This window comes from Myodes glareolus, chromosome 13, assembly GCF_982192425.1.
Source record: "Myodes glareolus chromosome 13, mMyoGla1.1, whole genome shotgun sequence".
Lineage (NCBI taxonomy): Eukaryota > Metazoa > Chordata > Mammalia > Rodentia > Cricetidae > Myodes > Myodes glareolus.
In genome coordinates this window covers 47,851,515-47,874,136 of record NC_142038.1, presented here as the reverse complement: position 1 = coordinate 47,874,136, position 22,622 = coordinate 47,851,515, and the positions used below count along the sequence as shown (strand labels likewise).

General features: G+C 42.6%; 1 protein-coding gene across 6 annotated transcripts in view; it reads left to right on the top strand.

Moving 5' to 3' along the window:
- Arhgap26 (Rho GTPase activating protein 26) overlaps positions 1-22,622 on the top strand; it is a 398,943-nt gene that overhangs the window by 254,878 nt on the left and 121,443 nt on the right. For all 6 annotated transcript variants that reach the window (XM_085699929.2, XM_085699931.2, XM_085699930.2 and 3 more), the window contains exons 16-17: positions 1,228-1,286; positions 2,762-2,867. In XM_085699929.2, the coding sequence (XP_085556055.1) occupies positions 1,228-1,286; positions 2,762-2,867 (165 nt within the window). The remainder of the gene's footprint in view (positions 1-1,227; positions 1,287-2,761; positions 2,868-22,622) is intronic.

Below are 22,622 nucleotides of genomic sequence, written 5' to 3'. Positions count from 1 at the left end.
TTGGCTCACTGCTTACATCTCACAAATGATGAAGGGCTTTTGATTATTATTTGGGGTCTCATTACAGATGGTTGTGAGCCACCATGTGGCTGGGAATTGAACTCAGGACCTTTGGAAGAACAGGCAGTGCTCTTAACTGTGGAGCCATCTCTTCTGCCCCGAGCATTATTTGAATTATTAGAAAAAGCTCATTAGTAGTTAATCATGTTCACACACAGTTGATCCAGTGCCCTGTATCCCTTAGGTACTTTGAAGTAATACTCCTCTTGGAAGCAAAAAATACACAAAATTTTTATGGTATTTCTAGAAACACTGATTTCAACAGCAAGCTTCTGGGGAAATGAGAGTCTAGAGCCAGCTGACACAGATATGTAGCTGATTGCTTGTTTCTCAGACATGTGCTAATGCACTCTTGCTCATGGATGACTCCTGACTGAAAGGAGATCTTTGGGTTTGTACTGGACTTCTGCATCTGCTCCTGCTGCTGTGTGGCTGATGCACAGCTGTAGCGATCCTTTTCAAAAAGAGAGAGGGGAGGAGGGGCACCACCACCTATAACACTAGCATCCGGGGGTAGAAGAAAGATAATGAGTTCCAATTCAGCCTAGATGATATAGCAATGTTGTAGGAGTCTGCTTGTTTGTTTCCCTGCCTCCCAGACTCCAGAAATAATCACACAGAAACTATATATTAGCAATACTGTTTGGTCAATAGCTTAAGCGTATTTCTGGCTAACTCTTACATCTTAATTTAACCCATTTCCATTATTTTAGAATTCACCATGAGGCTCGTGACCTACCAGCAAGGTTCCAACTGGCAGCTCGTGTTTTTCCCCTTTGGCAGCTACATGGCTTCTCTCTGACTCCGCCTTCTTTCTTCCAGCATTCAGTTTAGTTTTCCATGCCTTGTTCTTTTCTGCTACGCCATTGGCCAAAAGCAGCTTCTTTATTCATTTGCCAATAAAAGCAACACATATACAGAGCAATTTCCCACACCATAACATAATGCTGGTGGTGGGGAAGAGGTGAAGGAAATGTTAAACTGAGAATTTCAGGTGAAAAGCCGCATGCTTTCAGTCAATGTTGCTACATCAATTGCTGTTGTTTCTCCACGCCCTGTGTGTTAGAGCTGGGCTGTGCTGTTCGGCAGTATTCAGGGTGCGGCTTAACAAGAGTGATCAACTTACTGTGAAATTGACTTGTCCGTGTCTCTGTATTTTTATTCTAGAATGCTTCCAGGACCACTCATGATGTACCAGTTTCAAAGAAGTTTCATCAAAGCGGCAAGTAAGCATTTTTTTTTTTTGGTTGAAGTTTCAAGGAGAAAGAGAATAGATTTTTCTATTTCGAGGAACATTCAGAATCCCAAAATAAATACTGTCTAGCCTGCCACATTCTACATGCAAAATGTCTGCATACACGCTTGAGATTCTGTATCAAAATAAAAATGAAATGGAGTCAAGGTTGCGAGGGGCCTCACTTAGGCTTTGACTTTCCAGTGGAAGAGGGAAACTTCAGAGGCATTTTTCTTGTCTGGGAGGGAGGGGAATAGAAGCAGGGAGAGAGGAGACAGAAAATCAGTTTTTCCTTTCTAGTTTTGATTATTGGAGTTGTAACTTCTTGGGGTTTTCTTCCATCCTTAAAGTAACATTCTGCAGAATGAACCAGACATTGCACATTTCCTAAGTTTAGCGTTGGAAATATTTCCCTGAGTATGACACCATTTATGTAACGTCACTGTTCTTTTTCCACCATGTCTTCCATTTACAGTCTGATCATTCTTTGACTCTATCATTTGAGGCCCCTAGTTCATATTACTGGTATTAAAATACATAGGGATTAGGGTCAAGCTACCCTAAGTATACTGGAATCTGTCTACGTGGGGCGGTTAGATTCTCTATCAGATTTAAACCTGGCAGGACTGATCCTTGGTATTACGATGCCCATAGCTTGTGCCTCTCCCTGGTTCCTCTTAGCCTTTATGGTTTGTTTACCCTGGTAACACTACTGGCCTACTTTTGTAAGTACCTAATGTTCTGATAGCCTTATATACTTGAGCTTGTCCTCTTCAACAAGGAGGGGAAAGGCATGGGTGAGTGAAGATGGTGTTTATGTGAATTCTTCCTCAGGAGAGATTCCAACCTCATAGCAGCCCTTCTCTAATTAAACCTCACATCAGTTCTATAAATAGGTATGAAGAGTATTAGCAATCTATTTCCCAGAGAAACGAAGCCACTTCCCTAAAGGTGTCAGGCTGTGTTACAGGTTATGGAATGACAGGAAGATCTAAATATTTTATCTGTCACCGCTTTCTTTCCACTAGGGTGGTGTGTGGCACATAACTTAAGCACAGGGGTGGTTTCTTTGATGCATCTGGATACGTTATTTTGAAACTTGAGACCTTTGTAATGTTCACATAAGATCTGTTTACCACTTCACAAGTGCGTAACGTTCCTTCTTTCCTTGAAATGAAGTTGGCCCTCTAGGGAGCCAGCTGCTCCCGTGTTTGTTCCCTCCCTGGGTGTGCAGTTGACGAGCTCCATTTCATCACAGTCAGTGTTTGGATGAACTCTGATACAGAACGCACATCGATAGGCCTGTCCGAGGAAGCCATGCTGGTCCTAGGCACGCACACATGGCAGACTTGTAAATCCTCGAGAACATCTTCCCTGTGTTAGGGCTGAGGCTTTAGTTTCCCTTGGTCTAGTCTTGCCACTCAGCTGTGACTCCCATAAAACATTACCCCCTTTCTTCCCTCCCAGAGTTGGAAAACCAAGAGACCCGAGTCTCTGAGATCCACAGCCTCGTTCACCGGCTCCCAGAGAAGAACCGGCAGATGCTGCAGCTGCTCATGAACCACCTGGCGAAGTAGGTTCCTCACCTCCTGCTCCCTCCCCACCCCAGAGAGTTCTCACCTTCACAGTGAGGTCATTCATAGTGAGGTCATTCACAATGACATCATTGTGGCTCTCCCTCCCGCTGTTGCATCAGGTAGACTAGGCTCAGCAAAGAAGCATGTCCTGCGGTAACTGTAGAGAACACAGTTAGTGCCAGGTGGCCTTTGCCAAGGAGCCTTCAGAGGGCCTCAGTGTAGGTCATCAGAGGTCTCAGGGGATTTTGCTCTTGCGGTGATCAAGGGCGGTCCAGAGTAGATCAACCATTATGTTGGGTCCCCATGGAGTTTGGGGCTCTAAGATGTTCTTTTGGTGACTGAGGAAGAGCATGTCGTGTGGTTACAGAATCTGGGTGTGAAGCGGGTAGTGGTGTTGATGGGTGAATGCGTAGTGTTTGCTTAACCCACAAAGCCGCAAACTCACTGAACCAATGTGTCTCAAATCTGCCCTGTAGTGTTTTACTCATGCTTTTAAACATGTCCTTCAGGTAAGCTGATACTCATCTGTAGGAGACTGTTATGGTTAGTTTCCATATACTTGTCAAGCTCTTGATGTTACCTTTCGTGGTGGTGGCACGTATGTCTACCATAAAGGTTTAAAAGGCTCTTATAAAGAACCCAGGATGTTCTGAGCGCTGGTGAGAAACAAGTGGACAGAGTCAAGGAATTTTCCATTGTTGATCTTTTATTTCTTTTTGGGATGCTGTATCAGAACTGCATATTCAGAAATAATAATGAGTTTGCAGGGAGAATGCCCCCAGAATGTCAGAAGAACCCTGATGACGTTGGAGTAAAGAAGTGGAAGCCTGGCTTCAGAAAACAGCTCCTGATGCTCTGAGATGGATTTGCTGCTCGTCCGTACATCCCACAGTCAGGCACTGGCTACCTAGAAAGCTGGCTTCTATCGTTACAAACAGAGCTTCGCATCCCCCAGGCAGACACTGAGGTGGGAGGCTGCAGGTGGACACTCAGCTGAGTATATAAAGGGTGCTTGTGAGTGGGTGGCGGCACCTGTGTCTTCAGGCTGGGAGCAGCTAGAAGAGAGAAAGGTTGGACACTAGCCAAAAGCAGTGCGATTTGAATGAGCTTAATTAGGTCAAGAGTTAATGGTGACCCATCAGGACCCATACTGAAATTTTCCCCGATTGTAATTTGCCCTGAGGATTGATAAGACTATTTAAAGAAGAAAACAATTAAAATAATGAAAACAGTCCATCCTCTTTCCAACTTACGATGTCTACAACTAGGTAGAACACACCAGTGCCAGTGGTCTTGACTTCTTGCCTTTAAACAGATTTATACTGAAGGGTTTGTTTGTTTTTGTTGTTGTTTGTTTGTTTTCTGGGGTTGTTTATTCCATTGCATGTCTGGAGCCTTTTGTGTTATTTGATGACAGTTTGTATTGGCCTTATGCCGTTCCTTTGTTCAATTACGCACCAAGTCGTCTGCCAATCACAAGCACCTAGCTCCTGTTCCTTACTGTGGGCCATTGCTGCAGAGGTCAGAGGTCAGACAGACTCCAGCTCTCCGCTGTGCTCTGTGCCCTTGGTCCACAAAGCTTCAGAGTTAAGATGTCCTTGAGAGAGATGAATGGAGGCGCCTTGCTCAGGAGTTTCTTTCGGATACGACCCGAGCAGTGCTCTGGCTTACACTGCTCTCCTTATTTTAGAGCCCAGCCTTGAGGGGAGCCGGGCTCGTGGCATGAGCTTTGTTTAATCCCAGTGTTCGCAGGCTCAGACTTAGCCTAGGACTGGCCTCAACTATTGTTCCTGGCCACTTGCTTAATGGTCAGCTTCCTTCCTAAGTTTTGGTTTCGTGGCTGACTGCTAGAAAAGCCATTGTTTTCTTCTCTTCTTACCTACTGTTTGCCTGCGTAGCTCAGCCTCTGGCTGAAAGTTAGACATTATGTATTGTGGGGTTTTTGTTTGTTTTATATTTTATAATGTTTTATATTTCTATAAAATTTATATAAATTATAGATTAAATATCAAGAAAAAATGCATTTGGGGGGCTGGGATGGGGCTTAGAAGGAAAAGATAAAACCCTTGACCTCTAAAGCAAAGTTATTACTAAGATGTATCCAAGTCACAGAAAAGTTGGGGCTTGTTCCAGACCGCAGAGGGAACATCAAAATTACAGGCAACCGAGCGCATGTTTGTGTTGATCCAGTTTAAATCTACTATGGTAATTAGATGTTTTCTATTTGTGTCTTGGGATCTAGTATGCAGTGTGGAGTCACTTGCCTGCAAGTGTGGCTGGAACCACCCAGAGCGCTTGTTCACACTGGCATCTCTGGGCCATACTGTGCCTCTACTGGCAGCTGCTGCATTTCTGGGTTGTTTCCCCAAGAGTTAATGCACACACAGACCTTTGAGAGCCACTGACCTGCAGGGGGGTCATATATAAACTTTTTGTTGTTGTTGCTGGGGTTTTTTTTTGTTGTTGTTTTGTTGGTTTTTTTGTTTGTTTGTGAGACAGGGTTTCTCTGTGTAGCTTTGGAGCCTGTGCTGGAACTCATTTTGTAGATCAGGCTGGCCTTGAAATCAGAGATCTGCCTCCCGAGTGCTGGGATTAAAGGCGAATCAATCCCACATCAGTTATGTTTTAAAGGGGTATTTATTTTGGGGGGTAAATTTACATGCATATAAACCATCAGGAAAGGAGCCTAGTTGCTGGAGCAGGAGCCGGAACCAAGAGGCCGAACTGAGGCTTGTCGCTCTTGTTTTAAAGAGAAATATACCATGCCCCAGTGGGCTGGTATTTCAGCAGCTATTGGCTGATGGAGCGGAAGGCACTCCCGCAGCATTGTGGGCTCATGCTTCAGCGACTATTATCTGAAGCAGCGGAAGGTACTCCCGCAGCAGTACACCATCACTGCCCAGCTATATATAAACATTTTTGAGGAGAGGGAAATGGTATTAAAGAGGAATAGGAGTTGGAAATGTGAAACTTATTAAAGATGGAGGAAGAAAATTAACACATCAAATACAAACGATATTATTGTCATTATTAAGTTGGTCTTTTTAAAATCTTGTTTTGGTTTCTCCAGATTTTGCATTAAATTGAGCTCTAAGCACATGAATTTACTTTAAAGTGAAACACAATGTGTTTTCATTCTGAAGAAGATCAAGTCCAGTTAGCTTTGGATCTCAGCAGTTCTTCCTCTTTAAGCCTCAGTTTTCTGGTGTGTGTGTGTGTGTGTGTGTGTGTGTGTGTGTGTGTGTGTGTGTGTATGTATTTCTGTGGCTTCACCAGGTAGGCCTAGAGGACAGGGATGACTTGTTACAGAAACAAGGAAGAAAACTCCTGGTCTTATAATTGTGGAATAGAAGCGCAATGGATGAGTAATAAGGACCAACTTCATGGTGGTTTCTGTTTACACATTCAATGACTCCAAGTGTGTTGCATGCCCCACACGTATCATCCACAGTGGCTCATCCTTAACTTTATTACAGCGTCTGTGCTCAGTAGGAGGATTTCAAAGCACTCTCTATACATTAAGGGTCACTATTAAAAATAACCTTTCACAGCTCGTTTTCCCCAAAACACTAAGAAGTGAATATTACTCTCTTTTCTTGATGCAGTTACCCCTGTGTTGCTAGGTGCACAAAGACAGAACCTCATCTTGCTTCTCACAGGTAGTACTGTATTGCTTAGCATGCTTTGGGCTTCAATAAAGAGAAAACCTCATTCAAAATGGCTTAGCAAGGAACCTGTTATGTCATCACAAAACGTCAGTCCTGAGAGCTGGTTAATTTGTGACTTCTGAAGGACACTGGTTATTTCCTGCTCAGCCAGCCTCCTCTCAGGGTCATAAGATGTTACATTGTGTCCCTGCGCATCTGTGCTTGTCAGAAACGGAAGAAACATTGTCTCTTCTTGAGCCTCTTCAGGAGTCACGATGATGCTTCCCAAGATGTTCTCCAGAACTCACCATCACAGTTTTTGGGTTTTCTGTGTTGGTACAAAGCAATTATCAGGAAGGAAAAGGGAATCGTCATGATTAGGTTATCACAGAGAATTTACCTGAGCTGCTGTGGGAGGCACAGACACTAGAATGAAAGCAGAGCTTCCTGTAGATAGCTCGGAGCCTCCCATAGGCTGTGTATAGTGTCCGTTCCAAGTAGCCTTAGCAGAGCATCATTCAGTAGATGTTAAGTTTGCTAGTGATATTTCAGTGCTGTGCTGACTTAGCCAGGGCATATGGGATCAAATGGCCAATTTCTGCAGTTTGGGTTCATGTACACCAAATTGAGATTTGAGGGTAAAGAAGTAATAAAGAAGGCAGAATTGATTCTGTGCTCATGCCCTCCCATTGCTGACTATTTTCATCACTCCATTTGATGCTTATTTTCATCATCTGCAAGTTGTGACTTTAAAAAGACTAACAGTGTAACAGTTATGGGGATCATGAGAGAATAATGGGGGGATGTTTGGCTTAGAAGTAAGAAAGACTTCCTTTTTGACAGGAGTTTTAAGTCTCTGGTGGCTTACATTTTTTTTCTCAATCCTATGACTGAAGCCTAAGTACTTTGAAGAAGTACTTTTTTAAGAAGAAAGTATTCATATTTCTCTTAGGATCTAGAAACGGTGGGTTGAGTTCATGCAGACATGCTCATGGTTACAAGACAAGGGAGGCCTTGGCTCCCAAAAGGGCAGGACCTAATGGTTAAATACCATTCCATGGAATTCTTAAGGGATCAGAATAGAAGGAGGTGCGCACTAATGAAGGACACCGGCACATATTGCACACATAACTCTACTTTCTCCATCCCGAGCTTCAAAGACAAAATTTAAAATGAAGTTTTAATTAAAAGCACGAGAAATGGTAATACTCTTTTTTTTGTTTTGTTTTTTTTGCCACCAAATCAAATAGCAATGAGAATTTGTAATCGCATTCACTGCAGTTAATGTCTCTGATACAATCACTGTCTGGGATGGCCACTCCTGTGACTTCTCAGGGTGCCTCCCCATCAGCCATGTATCCCATATCCCAAACCTATGTTCTTGCTCGTAGTCATCAGACTCCTTACTGCTTGCTGCCAGCATGGAACTGCGTAGCTGCTTGGGCACTGGTGGTTGTGGCTTGATCTCCCATGGAGTCGTGTCGTGACTGCTGGTCCCTCGTTGTCCTCACACTTGTCGGCCTCCACTGCCAGGCCTGGCTAGTTTTGACTGAATTTCTATTTCTTGAATCCATGTACTTCTATTTCTATCACTAACTCCCCAAGCTGTCGGTCTTTCCCAGGCTGCTAGTAAAGCCTTCTCCCTGGTTGCAATGGCTGAGTCCCTTCCAGTCCACAGACTGTAGGCCTTAAAGCTAGAGAACTTGGAACACATAGGCTTCAATTTGCTCTGTTTTAAAAAACAAAAGCAAAAATAATGAAGACTTTAGAAGCAGCGGGCGGTGGTGGTGCACACCTTTAGTCCCAGCACTTGGGAGGCAGAGACAGGTGGATCTCTGTGAGTTAGAGATCAGCCTGGTCTACAGAGCTAGTTCCAGGACAACCAGAACTGTTATACAGTGAAACCCAGTCTCATCAAAAGAAAAACAAAACAAACAAAAACCAAAATAAAACAAACCCAAAACTTCATAAGCAGTTCTACCACTGCCTTGATGATGAAACCCTCCACAGTCTCCAGCCCCCTTGGACTTCGCAGCTCCGTCTCTTATAATCGCCCTGTGTCTCTATTATGGAATGCATTGTCGGCAGACACTGAGGGATACTGGTGGAGCTGAAACATGACTAGTCTCATGTCATTTCTCAGACACCTTTCCTGGTCCATCTTTCCCCTTTTTCAGTCATTTCCTTCTCTCTGGAGTGGCTGCTCCATAGCCTCTGCCTGCCCAAACTCCCTCCTTCTGGCTTCAGCACAGATCACGTGCTTCAGCCTACACGATTCCTTCCTGCTCCAAGCACCGCTCTCTTTCCTAAGCTCTCGCTATCATCTCTCTCCCTTTCTATGCACACCGCTTTCTGCCCGTGGCACAGTTTGCTGAACGTCTCTCTTGTTTCTCTTATCAGAGGCTTCCCAGGGGTGGCCAGTTTGTCTTCCTTGCTATTCTTTCTTACCTAGAGGTTGCAAACCGACCTCTGGCTAGAGCAACCCACGTGTGTTCTGTTCGGTGGTACTGCCACACATTGCTGGTTTAAAAATCTAAACAGGTTTCAGGCACTTTTATAGGAGGTAATTTTATTAGAAAAATTCCAGTGTCTGTGTTAACAGTTGGCTAGAGCTGAGGAGAACCCACACTCTCTGCCAGAGTGTGCCTCTCCAGTTTTCTATAGCCCCCCCCAGAGCCATTGTCTCTTGTGCCTGGTCCAGTTCTTATGCCTCCTCCTTACCTGATCATAGTGCATGTGTTTGGGTTTACTACAAATCTACTAATATCTAAAGATAGAATTTGCTGACCAGGGAAACAAACAAGCAAAAGTGGGCTAGGAGAATTGTTGACCTGACTGCCTCTTACATGTTTTCCTCATGAATGACCAGCTATTTATGATAGGTCAGAGGCCTCTGCAAGAACCAGGAGATTCTGCTTCCAGTGGTTTCCTTGCTCATAAGGCAGGGAGAAGTTGTGCTGCTCAGTTTGTTTGTCTTAAGACTAATGTTTCTCAAAAGATCCTCTCCAGGACTTTTTGGAAGAGGCCAAGGAAACCCTATTTGAAGGGACACAGCAGAGATGTCAGCCACCTATTTTAAAGCAAACAGACAGCTTATCAGTTTAAACTAGTAGAAATGCAGAAGTAATCAGAGATCAACCCTAATTTAACCTATTGTCAAATACTTCCAGCGTAAGAATTTCATGGTCTGTGGCCTTCAGGATTAGGTGAAAGAAAGACACAAATTAAATCTATAGCTCTATTTTCTTTCTTTTCTTTCTTTCTTTCTTTTTTTTTTTTTGGTCTTAAAAGGAAAATTAACAAACTTTCCATATTCCCCTTTTTCATCCCGTGGAGCACCCATCCCCCAATTGGGATTGTTGGGCTTGAAGCTATTGGTTCTCTGCAAGGACCGTTGATTTGGGCCTTTTATTGGTTTTTAGTTGTCCCACTCCCGTTTGGATTTTTCAGTGACTTTCCTGTTTTATAATTTATCCCTTTTGAACTCAAAACGTCAGCCTTGACCTTGCCTCTCTCATTTTCTCCTTAGCTTCTGCCGCTGTTTTCTGCAGGCGTTATTGTAAAAACAAGAGTAGCAACAGTCTGTTGCCTTAGTTCCTTCTTTGCCAGGTCTAGCAAAGCCCGGAGTTCTGCATTAACTCTGAGAACTGGTGATTAAATGTCTTTTGGGAAACTGAAGGCCTTTTTGACTGAAAACCACATACTCTTTGTGGTGTAGGAGTTTTTTTTTTTCTATGTGTTGCTTGTATTGGTTAATGAATAAAGAAACTGCCTTAGTCTGATAGAGCAGAATTTAGGTAGGCAGGGAAGACAGAACTGAATTCTGGGAGGAAGAAAGCAGAGTCAGGGAGGCACCATGGATCCGCCACCAGAGTAAGACATGTTGCCGAAACTTAGCTGGTAAGCCACTTCCATGTGGCGATAAACAGATTAATAGAAATGGGTTAAATTAGTGTAAAGAGTTAGCCAATAAGAAGTTAGAGCTAATGGGCCAAGCAGTTATTTAATTAATACAATTTCTGTGTGCTTATTTCAGGGCTAAGCTAGCTGGGAGGCCGGGACAAATAAGTGGCCTGGCTCTCCTTGCAACATCTTTGCGTTGCATGCTGAGTGTTTTCTGAGTTTTGTTTGCTGTTTGTTTAACTAAGTTCTCTTACCCAGGCTGGTCTCAAGTCCCCTAAGTACCTAGGAGTACCCAGGAATGACCTTAAACTCTTTTAGCAGGGTTGGTCAGGGCAAGTTGAGCCAGTGTCTTATGGAATCTAGGCTGACCTCAAGCTTTCTATGTGGCCAAGGATACCCTTGAACTCCAAGTCCTACGTTTTCTACCTCCTGAGTGCTGAGGTTATTGGTGTGTGTCACTACAGTGGGTTTACATGGTACTGGTGATCAAAACTAGGGCTCTGGGCATGCTAGGCAAGCATGCTACCAGCTGAGCTACTTCCCGCCACAGAAGATACTTTTACACTGGCTGGTTTTTCAACAATTCTCTAAGTAGTTGTGATTCATACATGGTAAGGAAGACAGACTTGCAGGAATTTGCACTTTATAAGTAGGCACTGAGAGCACAGTGATTAAGGAAGAACTTACAGGAGCCAAACTGCCTGATTTGGATCTAGTCTCTCCTTATAACCTTGTAGGAATCAGTTGCTCCCCACAATCTCTCTCTCTGTGTGAATGACTCTATGATGGTGTTAGGGATGGAAGCTAGGTCTTCATACATGCTAGGCAAGTGTTTTACCACTAAGATATACCCCTAGCTCCACATGGCATTTCATTGTATCATGAACATTTAAATTAGTAATCAACTTCTGTTGCTTCTCTGACAAATATTGCAGCCAGCCAGCAATGCATTGATGAATTCCATATGGCCTCCAAATAATGTTGTGTAACTGAAACCTGGTAGCTTACAACTTCCTGATCATAGTCCCAGACCTTCATAACCTCTAACAACCAACATAGAGAAGCACAAGCTAAGATGATGTCGGCATACACATAGCACTGGAACCAGGTTCATGCATTTCAGTGGGAAAGCCTGGTGCCAATGGGAGGTAGTACATGGTGTGTGTGTGTGTGTGTGTGTGTGTGTGTGTGTGTGTGTAGGGAGAATGATTCCCAAGATGTAGTTACTGTATAAACTCATTTAAAATAGGTCCAAGAACTTGGACAGATGTTGGTGGTAGAACCTGTGTGGTAACACTACTGTCTCTGCTTCATTCTGTCTAAGAGCTGTAATGATAAAAATAAAACGGTGCTGTTCCCCTGGGGGCGCAGTGGCAGAAACGCTGCAGGTCTCTGAGTGGCGGCAGTGGGCACAAGACCATGGCAGGCCACAGCAGGGAGCCGCATGTGGGTTAGAGACCAAGATAGATAGGCACGCCATGCAGAGTGAGGTTGGACATTTATTTAGTGAGTTATGGAAGGAATGGGGAGAGGGAGAGAGAAGGGGGAGGAAGGGGAAAGAGGAGAGGAGCCATGGCAGCAGCTACGGCTTTGGGAGAGAGATGGAAAGGGAAGGGGCTCAGACTGGAAGCAGAAGATCAGCTTGCCTTGGTGCACAGGGGAGGCGTAGGCGGGGCTTGTCTCTTAAAGGGACAGGATAGACCATTACATTCCCATCTTTTTTATAATAAAAAGGCGGGAGGTTAGGCACAATATGTTAAAGGAATTGGGGCGATGGATTCGTAAGACTGCTTCCTGCTTATTTGTGGGTTTTTTTTTTTTTTTTAAGGCGGGCTTGAGAAAACTGGGTGTTGGTCACATCCTGGGGTAGCTGGTCTCTTTGTTCCTGTCTGTTGTTTGAGGTATGGAAATGTCTGGTGTCTCTTATACCTGTTTAAGGTATTGGCAGAACAGAGGACAAAGAGAGTTTTCTTCTTAATGGGAAAACCACGGCGAGATGAAAATAATGTCTGCTGTCCTCGAATTGTTAGAATTGAATCAAATACACATGAAGCTCCTAGAGGAATGTAGAGCATGTGAAGCATCTTCTGCAGATGCCAGCTCCTGCACCCTGAGAAGTGGAGGTGAGGGGACAGTTACTGCATCAGCTAAATCCAAACCGGTTACTGTTGTTGAATGGATGGAGCTTTCTTCATAACTGTGTGGTTGGCAACAAAGCCTTTGGGGCTAGATGCTGGGCACAGCACACAAGGTTCCTCCTGCCCGGGAGATCTCTGTGTGCATTTGTACATTTTGCTTTCCATTTCTTTTTTTCTCTAGGTTCTTTGTGTGCCCAGAGGGCTGAGCATCTCACCCTCCCTAAGCAAAAGATGAGCTAGCCCGGGGCCAGCTGGGAGAAAGAGCTGTTATATCTGATTTCAGGTCTCACCCTACAGCAAACCTCACACTTCTCTGTGAAGACTCAGGACCTCCATGATTCATTGCCAGGGAGCCAAGCACCTGCTCCTTGGAGCAAGCCTAGCAGAACTGATTTCCGTGGAAGGGTGGCTCTTGCTCCCCCTTCCCCTCCCCCTCTTCTGCTTCTTGGTGTCACAAGGCTGATTTCATCTCAGAAGCAGCTGTGTTTACTTCAGCTTAATAATTCTTAATTTCCTGAAGGGGGACACATTATATCACGGCATCTCATCTTAGTCTGAATGATCTGGAAACTTCCACCCATCTCTATGATATTTGAAATGGTGTTTTTTGTGTGAGACTGACTTTCCTTCTGTCCTCTTAGATACATTCCTGTATTAAACAGGGCAGTCGGCTGTGAGGTGCATGTTCCTTGCTGCACCAAGATTATCACCAAGTGCGGTCTTACATATGCCTCTTTTTAAGTCACTGAAATTTGCATGTCCACACAAGAAAGACTGCATCCACGTGGCTTCATTCTCCCTTAGGAGACACTCTGTCCTTTTTACAGTTTAACTCACACAAGGTTAGAAGAAAGGGTAAGATATTGTGAGCCACCCTGCCAGTCCTCTGCCTTGTTGCTTTGAACAGGGACATTTTTCTTTGAGCAGCTCAGCATCCTGATCTTATTTCCTATTCTGTAATATAAATATAAGTCTTTTTTTTTTAACCTCATCCTATTCAATGGCCGGGAAAGTAACCCAGAATGTTTGGTCTTGCTGGTGTACTGCAAGGTCTTCCTGAACACTTGACAGCGAACATGATTAGGTTCAACGTTGTTAAAATCAGGCCTTCAGTGAGAAAATAAAACACCCTAGGCTTCAAAATAGGGATGGCATGTTGATGTGTTTAGTTGTAAGCAACAAAAGCTAGCTTTGAGTAATTTAAACTGTGTGTTAAAAAGGAAGTTTATCGGGAGGTTTCTGGGGCAGTAACGTTCTTGAAAGCAGAGCCAATCAGGTATTGCAAAGCTGACTTGAGGTTCCTCCTGCTATCTTGCATCCCTCTTTGCATTTTCCTCAACTACTGTCTCTTCTCTTCTAGACGATTATCCCAGATTTTACTTCTTATTTGACAGAAAACGTAGATTCACTCACAACTTCCTCAGACCTCTGCCACCAGATCAACACCTGTGCATGTGTTTGTGCCAGCCATCCCGTGTTCCCACCTAAAGGCAGCCTGTCACGCTCATCCTGTGGCTGTAGAGCCCATCACTTGGGACCTCATTCACTCATTCAGCCCTCACATTTCCTCCTCCTACCCTCTAGTCTTTCACGTTAGCACATATGCCTGTAATTTCCTCAGCTCCTTAAAAGCTAAGCCAATGACTGAGAAGAACCTATGCCCTCTTAGACAGCATCCCATTTCCCTACATTCTTAGAGCTGCTTGAATAGTTGTCTGTGCTCACTGCTCATGAGTACCGTCTTCCTGTTGGTTCTTGTTGAACCCATTTTCTAACAGGTTTTCTACTAGTACTGTAGGGAAGTGCTGTGTAAAGTGTTGCTGAGTCAGCTGCGGACTTCCTTTCCTCTTATTCTTCCTGCCTTGAAAGAAATTTTCCCGAAGCTTCTAGGACACTACACTCTCCTGCTCCCCACAACTTCTGTTTCTCCATCTTGCTTGCTGTGTCCAGGATGTAGCCCTTCGGTCCTTAGGGATGCCTCCCCATACTTGTGCCTCCCTCTCTAAGATACCTTCCTCAGTTGGTCAGAGAATTGCATCCTTCTGTCCCAGCATTCCCTACCCACTTGTATTTCCTAACCCCCTCCCACCATGTGTTACCATCAATTAAACTTTATAGGTCACTTACTTGGTTGTTTTCTGTGGTCATCTTCTCCTGAATGATGAGCCCTGTGAGTTGACAGTGCCCATCTGACCCATCACTGTTCTATCCCTAGCATCTAGACAATGCTTTGTCTGTAAAAGTAGGTGCTTGGTGATCATTTGTTGAATGAATAAATGAAAGGAAGACTAAACATATATTCAGGGAAAGTATTAGACGTCACCTGTTGGAGAACTGACTTTGCAAAGTCTCAGCTCCAACCATTTCTGTTCTCTTGTGGTTCCACTACAAGTCAGCATTTCTAGCACAGAGTTTCCATTACTGTTCTCAGGTAATACCACAGTAGGGTATTCAGCTGGCATATGTTATGAGCAAAGTCACCCAATTGGAAATTACCCCCCCACACACACACAAATGATACTGTACTTGCCATCCTCAAAGGATGCTTGGTAAGTAAAAAGTGTCCCATTATTCAGGATCTCAGTGTTGACTGAAATACCATAAAAAATCTCTACTTTTCATTAGAAACTTTGGGGCCTGGCACAAATGCTACCTCTCAGGGGCATCTGAGCAACTGGAGCATGCATCATTATGTGAAGATAACACCATCATAATAAAAAAAACACTACAACATTTTCTTATTCTAATACCTTGGCATATGTTCTAGTTCCCCAGAATGATTGATTCTGATTTGATGTTAGCTGGCACTTTACAAGGGTCTAGCCTCCCTTCTCTCCTTATCTTTGGACACACCCTGGGCCGAGAGCATTTGATATTTAATAGAATGAAAATTCTGGCTTGGTTCACCAGTCCCTCAGAACTGGACACACTTAATTGTCACTATAAAGATTGGGGCCTTCTGTGTCTTCCCATCTAGCTGCTTGGTCAGGTTCTCTCATCCTCTGAATTACCATTTTGTTACTTTAAGACATACACTTCCTTTCTAAAGAGAGTTGTCATATAAACGACTTTGCATACCACCCATTTACAAGCTTATTTCCCCAAATTATTCCTGATTTACAATGTCATTCTCTCCAGTTCTCATCAGAGAACAGTGGCAAAAACATAACTATCTCTATGTGACGTCATTTTGTTGGGTTTCTTGATATGAACGGAACATCAGAAATGTTTTTTACTCATGATTAAGTCTGATCTGTTTGGACAGAAATAGAAGGTAAGCCTTCTGCAGATGTGTGATGCCATCTTGCCCTGCGGGTGCTCCCTTCCGGTGGCAATGCAATACAAAACTAAATTCCTAACTTGACGATAAAGCTGCTTTTTGGAAAGAAAGCTAAAATTTCCAAGTAGATTTTGCTTTGAATAAGTGTGGTTTCTGTTATATACTCTGTTTTGTTAAATGGCTGCCTCCTGTTTGTGTGTTCTCTGGGACTTGCTAGCCCACTGACCACCATGTTACTGATGCCTAAAATAATCTCTGATGAAGGAGACATGGCCTGGGGCTACACTGACAGGAACACTTGGCCTTCTGATTCACTTCTGTGTGTATTAGTCTATTGTAGCATTTTCTGAGGACAAGGCAAGTTGCCACGTGTTTTTTTTTCTATTAGGTGAAAGTAGGGAATAATTTGGCCTGACTGAGTTTCTCTTCCTTTTCTTTGTAAACTTGTTTATGCCCAGTTTTGAGCTAGTTTACCAACCTTTTAAGTTTCTTCAGCATTAGATTTAGAAGAATTCTTTTTTTAATAACTTAAAAATGTACTTACATATAGCATGCACACACACACACACACACACTGCACTCAAAGAAAATAGTGTACAAAGTAGCCATGACATTCTAACTTGGGCTTTCTTCTCTTGGCTTCTTTATTTCGGAATTTTTATATAATAACCATGTGTGCTATTTAAACAGTTATAATTATTTTAATGAGAGGAGCAGGCTTTGCCTCTGAGCCCCTTTTAACTTAAGAGGCATCTATAACTTCATGTAGTGGGACTGGGTGGAACAGGGACAGGGAGAAGACAGTCAATCTCTGGTTGTTCTCAGACAGAATCCCTTTTGTCTACCTCGTCCCCTGTCCTTTGTCTGCACTTCTACTCGCTGGCACCTTTGCCAGGGAGAGGGCTGAGGTTAGAAGCCTTGTCATTTAGGAAGTTTTGCATTCTGATTGCCTGCTTGATTTATCTAAATTAAGATTGCCATGACTGTTAACAATGGCAGCTTATTTTTCTGACTTCTTTAGACATCAATTAAATAAGAGCTTTGTATAATTAGTTTTAAATTAGAGTAAAATAACAATAAAACCACACTCCTATGAGGCCAACTTGCTTTTCATCTATCCTAGGCTCCTCTTTCTTCTCGGTCTGTCCTGATTTATTAGCCCTGTGCTTTTCCCCCCATCTACTTCTGTCAGATCTGCTAGGGTAGAATTCGAACCCCCTGCTGCTTGTGTTGGTATAAGCCAAGAATAGTTTTCTTCATTTTACTATAATTTAAGAAACTAAAGGAAAACAATGTTTTATGACACATGAGAATTTACTGGAATTCAAATTTTAATGTTTATAGTTTTACCAGAACACAGCCTCACTTATTTGCTTCCATATTGTCAATAACATCCGCTAGGCTACAGTGATAGGTTAGAATGTTGCAATAGAAGGCACAACAGCCTGCAAAGACAAAACTATTTCCCAACCAACCCTGTAGAAGAAAGCCTGTGCTGTATGTTCTTATTTCATTAGATGCCTTGTTTCTAGGCCCTATTCAGAAGGGCTGACGTCTTTATCAGCTCTTTGGTTGACTGGTTGACCAACTTCTGCCAGGCACACTATGCTACACAGGTCCTCAAAGATTAGCATGGGACCTCTCTATTAGAGAGCAAGAACTCAGCTCAAAGAGGAACCAGGGTCTGTTCAAAGGTAAATTGTACCACAGTGCTGGAAGTCAGGGCCTAGGTGTAATGTATATGGTGTAGGAGCTCAGGTAGGGACCCCAACTCTACTTGAGAAGGCAAGAAGCAAAGACCACACAGTGGAGAAGGAGGAGTGGGGGCTAAAGCTGTATCTTTCCTGTTGGTTACTTTTAATTGTAATATTGGAATTATTTTAATTATTACCTAGAATAAGGGTTGTCATTATTTTAGCAAGCATTCCTTTAACATTTCAAATATGCATAGCAACTATTGTTCTGTTAGAGGGTTGACATTTTACAAAGCTATGTAAATAAGCATATTATGTACCGATTAGAATTTTTAGAATTTGTGATCGTCAGTCAAGCTGGGCGGTGATGGTGCACGCCTTTAATCCCAGCACTCAGAGGCAGGAGGATCCCTGTGAGTTCGAGGACAGCCTGGTCTGCAAGAGCTAGTTCCAGGACAGGCTTGATAACTACAGTGAAACCCTGTCTCGAAAAACCAAAAAAAAAAAAAAAAATTGTGATCGTCAAAATATGAAGTTTTTTTTTTTAAGAGTCCTTATTGATTATATACTTATGAGAAAGGAACAGTAGGCTTTTAGGTTATTAACAGCTCTAGTTTTATTTTGAGGGCTTTAAAATTATATATTGGTTTATTTAACATTGCCAATACTGCTAGAGGTATTTTATTGTGTGTGTGTGTGTGTGTGTGTGTGTAGAAAGTAGATCTCTAGACCCGCAAACAGTCTCGTCAGCCACAGTGTGATGAGGAGGGACAGAAGGTAGTTTTATTTTTACGGAGCTCCCAGTCATTTCTATTTCACTGAGGTCTGGATGCTGCTAATAAGGATCACAGTGACCAAAGATGAACTTTGATTCTTGATATTGGCTTTACCTTTTAACCATTTCCTCTTTCCTATAATTGCCTGTCTGCCCATGAAATACTCAGAGGTTTTTAAGGTTTCTCAACATAATGCAAAGGAATCTTCTTGTTTCTCAACTTGCCCCCTCTTTTATCTAGCCATCACCGCAAATAATTGACTGATTCATTGTGAGGAATAAATTGGCAGTATTAAGAAATGCATAATCTCTGCAAACATTTGCAGTTCTGTTGTTAGGCACCTCACCAAATTGTACATGTGCAAGAGGGTGTGCACAGTGTTGTTCACTGCAGTGTTGCTCAGAGCATTCAGGAAGGAAACAACGCCAAGTGCCTGTTAATGTGGAAAGGGATAAATAATGCTGGCCTACTTACAAGGCATTTGAAAGAATGAATAGCATTTATCTTAAAAAGATAAAATTTGGTGAAAAGCACAAACTAAAAGGTCAGAACACTCTGATACCATTTTTGGAAATTGCCACACACACACATGCACTTACACTCACACCAGACATCTCTAACCAGGCACACACAAATCAGTTTTAAAATATCAAAATATAATTCAAAGGGATACACACTGAACAATTAGCTGTTTTTCTATTGCTGTGATAAAACACATAGCCAAGGCAACTTACAGAAGAAGAAAGAGTTCATTTGGCCATTCGAAGTATGTGATTAAACCGGATTCTCTGAATGGGGCTGACATGGGGACTGACTGAGAAGCCATTGACAATGGCACTGGGTCTTGTTTTGTCTGCATGTACTGGCTTTTTGGGATCCTAGTCTGTTTGGATGCTCACCTTCCTAGACCTGGGGGGAGAGGGGAGGAACTTGAACTTCCCACAGGGAAGGAAACCCTGACTGCTCTTAGGACTGGAGAGGGAAGAGGAGAGGGAGTAGGAGGAATGGGAGGGTATTGGGAGAAGGGGAGGAAGTGGAAATTTTTATAAATAAATGAATAAATAATAATAATAATAATAAAAAGAAAGAGTTCATTTGATCTTACTTTCCCGAGGGAGGGGGATAAGAGTCCAGTATGGCAGTAGGTGGCATGCATAGCAGCAGGAACAACCAAGAGCCCACGTTTGATCCACAAGCAGGATGGAGACAGAGTGGACTGGTAAGGGACAAGTCTTTGGATCCTCAAAACCTGCCTCCAGTGACAAACTTCCTCCAATAAAACTGTACCACCTGAGGCTCCCCGAAAAGCACCACCAACTGTAGACCAAGCATTTAAATGCCCAAGCCTGTGGGGGACATCTCATTCAAACTACTACACTGATAACCATGTTAATATTTTCCCCTGGAAGTCAGAGGAATGGAGGTGGGGTATGGACACAAGAGGACTCAGTGTTGGCACAGGGAGTTTAACAAATATAAATTAACTGTTATATAAATATATAATCATGTATATATGAATATATACATGAAAAAATTTAGGAAATATATGTTTGTGTTTGTGTGTTCCAAATTATTTTTCTGTACATTTTTTTAAAGTACACTAAGTTTAAGAGAACGTATAATTAATATTCAACCTATAAGATGGTTAATCAGGCTATAGGAGTGGGGTAGAAGTTGATAGCATGTATTTCACATCAATCATCGAAACAGCCTAGCTTAAAGCTTAAAATATCAATGGGAATAAAGAACCACGGAACTAAGGCATTAAATGGATGAATTTCTTTGTAGGATTTATAGGGCTAATGTTAAGCCACCAGACAGATGACAATGAAGAACCATGGCCTCTTGCCACCTGATCCTAACTAGGGCTCTTGCAGGTCCTTTTTATCCCAGAGTGTCAAGTCTGGAAAGCCTTTGTATTAGCTTGCCTATGTTCCAACAAGCATAAACACAACCATTAAAGAGCTCGCTGTTCTTGGATGCACAGATCACCTTTCCTCTATGGTGCCACCATTTCTGTCCAGCATCATTGTAGAAGTCTTGTGAGAGAATAAGTCTGATCTTTCTGAGTGGTATGAGGAATTTCATAAAGTGAACTGCACTGTCAAAGAGAAATCTTATCCCAGCACCAAGGAGGCAGAAGAAGAGGGACCCTGAATTCCAGGACAATGTGAATTACAGAACAAGACCTCATCTTGGACAAACAAGCAAGAAAACAGAATAGAGAAGTCTCTTTCTGATTCTGGATGTGCACAGCTGTCAAGATCACCTAGTGGAGTGGTGGAGGCAGGCCTGGGATGGAGGGGAGACTGCTGTCATGGTCTATACTTCTGTTCTCTTGGGTAGTCTTAGCCTTTTCCCACTCGGCACTGGTTCCAGTGAGATCTTTAAGCCGGATTGCTTCTCACCTCCGTTACCTGCCCTTGAAGGGTAGGTAGTACACCTTCACATGCCTCCTGCTTTACCTTTACTGCTGTGTACCACGAATCTGTACTTCCCAACTCACTGGGAATGGACAGCAAGAAGAAAACTAACAGCGTCGCTGATGAAGAGAGAAAGGAAAGTCTCAGCAAAAGTCATGTTTGCGCCTTACCCAGCTTATAGTATTATAGTAACTCAATAAAGAGGATGCACATAGGCCTGGGTGTAGTTCAGTGGTGTAGTGTATGCGTACTATACTCTCAAGGCTTTGTGTTCTATCACTGCAGTGGGAAAAGGGGTAGTTTAGCTGTAGGTAAAGTCAGTATAGACACAAAGATGTTCCCAGAACTGAACCTTGAGTGAAGCAAAGGATATGCCTGAGTCTAGAGTGCAAGGAGGCAGTGATCCTGGCACAACCATGAGGTAGGAGGTTCCCTTGAATTCTTCACTTTGGGGCTGTTCATGCTTCAGCCTAGCCCATGCCCTGGTTGAGTTGAAATTCCCACACTTAGCGTTTGTGTCAGTGTTTGTTTCGGCCCTCTTCCCAGCTGTCACCCGTGATGAAGACATGTAGAAGCTGGGTCATTTGGTCCATCTTTACCTTGCCTTTTCAGTCGCTGGAAAAGGGGTTTCACTTAGAAGCTTGTGGTTTGAAAACTTTCAGGAATATCTGTTGCTGTTTAGTGTGCATAATTGAAAATTGTCCCCTCCATTAAGATCAGTAGCTCAAAGCTGGCTCTGTGTAGCACTGTGGCAAAGTAGGAACAGGTGGGTTCAGTTTGCTGGGGAACCAGGAAAGTGTCTGTGGATAATTTCTTCCTGTTCTTCTCTGAGGTGCGTGCTTCACTGATGTTGAATTTGCAAAGCAGGTACTTATGAAGGAGCATCTTAATGTGCATGGTATTTTTGTCTCAAAGAATCAATATTATAGTCATGTTCATGATCTCCTGGCCATTCTTTATAAATACAGAGCTTTAAGTTTTAGCTGAATCAAACCAGAATTAATACTGAATAGGATGTAGGGAATATCAATTTCTATATCTATATCTATACCTATCTGTTTATGTTTATATAGATATATGTCTGTATAGAACAGATATAGATATATAGCTTTCTATAGATTTCATATAATATACATACATATATGTATATCTAAAGATATAAAAAGACCACCATATAATAGGCATAAAAGAAAAAGAGACCTGGATTTATGTCATAGGTATTTTCAAGAAAATCATGGAAGAAAACTTCTCTTATCTAAAAGAAGAAATACTTATCAAGGTGTAAGACACATAACTTATACTAAGAGGAATTCAAAATACCAATCAGACAGGACCAGAAAAGAAACTCCTCTGTCATATAATAGTCATAGCACTGAATGTACAGAACAAAAATGAATATTGAAAGTAAGAAGAAAGAAGGATCAAGTCCTACACAAAGTCAGGCCCATCAGATTTCATGAAAGAAACACTGCTGGATTTAAAGTTAGATGGGCATAAACACAGTGATCACTCGACGGCTTCAGTACCCCATTCCACCAATAGACAGGTCATGTGGAAAAAAACCAATAATGATAAAGCCCCACCCAACAGAAGAGACACATGATTTCCACACCAAGAAGCACCACCAATGTATGATTTAACTCCAGAGGCCTAGATCCCATTGTAAATACCCAAACATGAGTAACCAAAATAATACATTTCCACCAAAAAAAATCATACCCCAGAGTAATATACCTCAAGAAAAATGACTGTGAACTTAAAATAGTAATAATAAACATTATCAAAAAACTCAGAGAGGATATGGATAAATGGGAATGAAGATATTGAAAATTCAAACAGCTGACTTAAATAATACAAACATTTCATTAATTGAAAGTAGATCTTAATAAA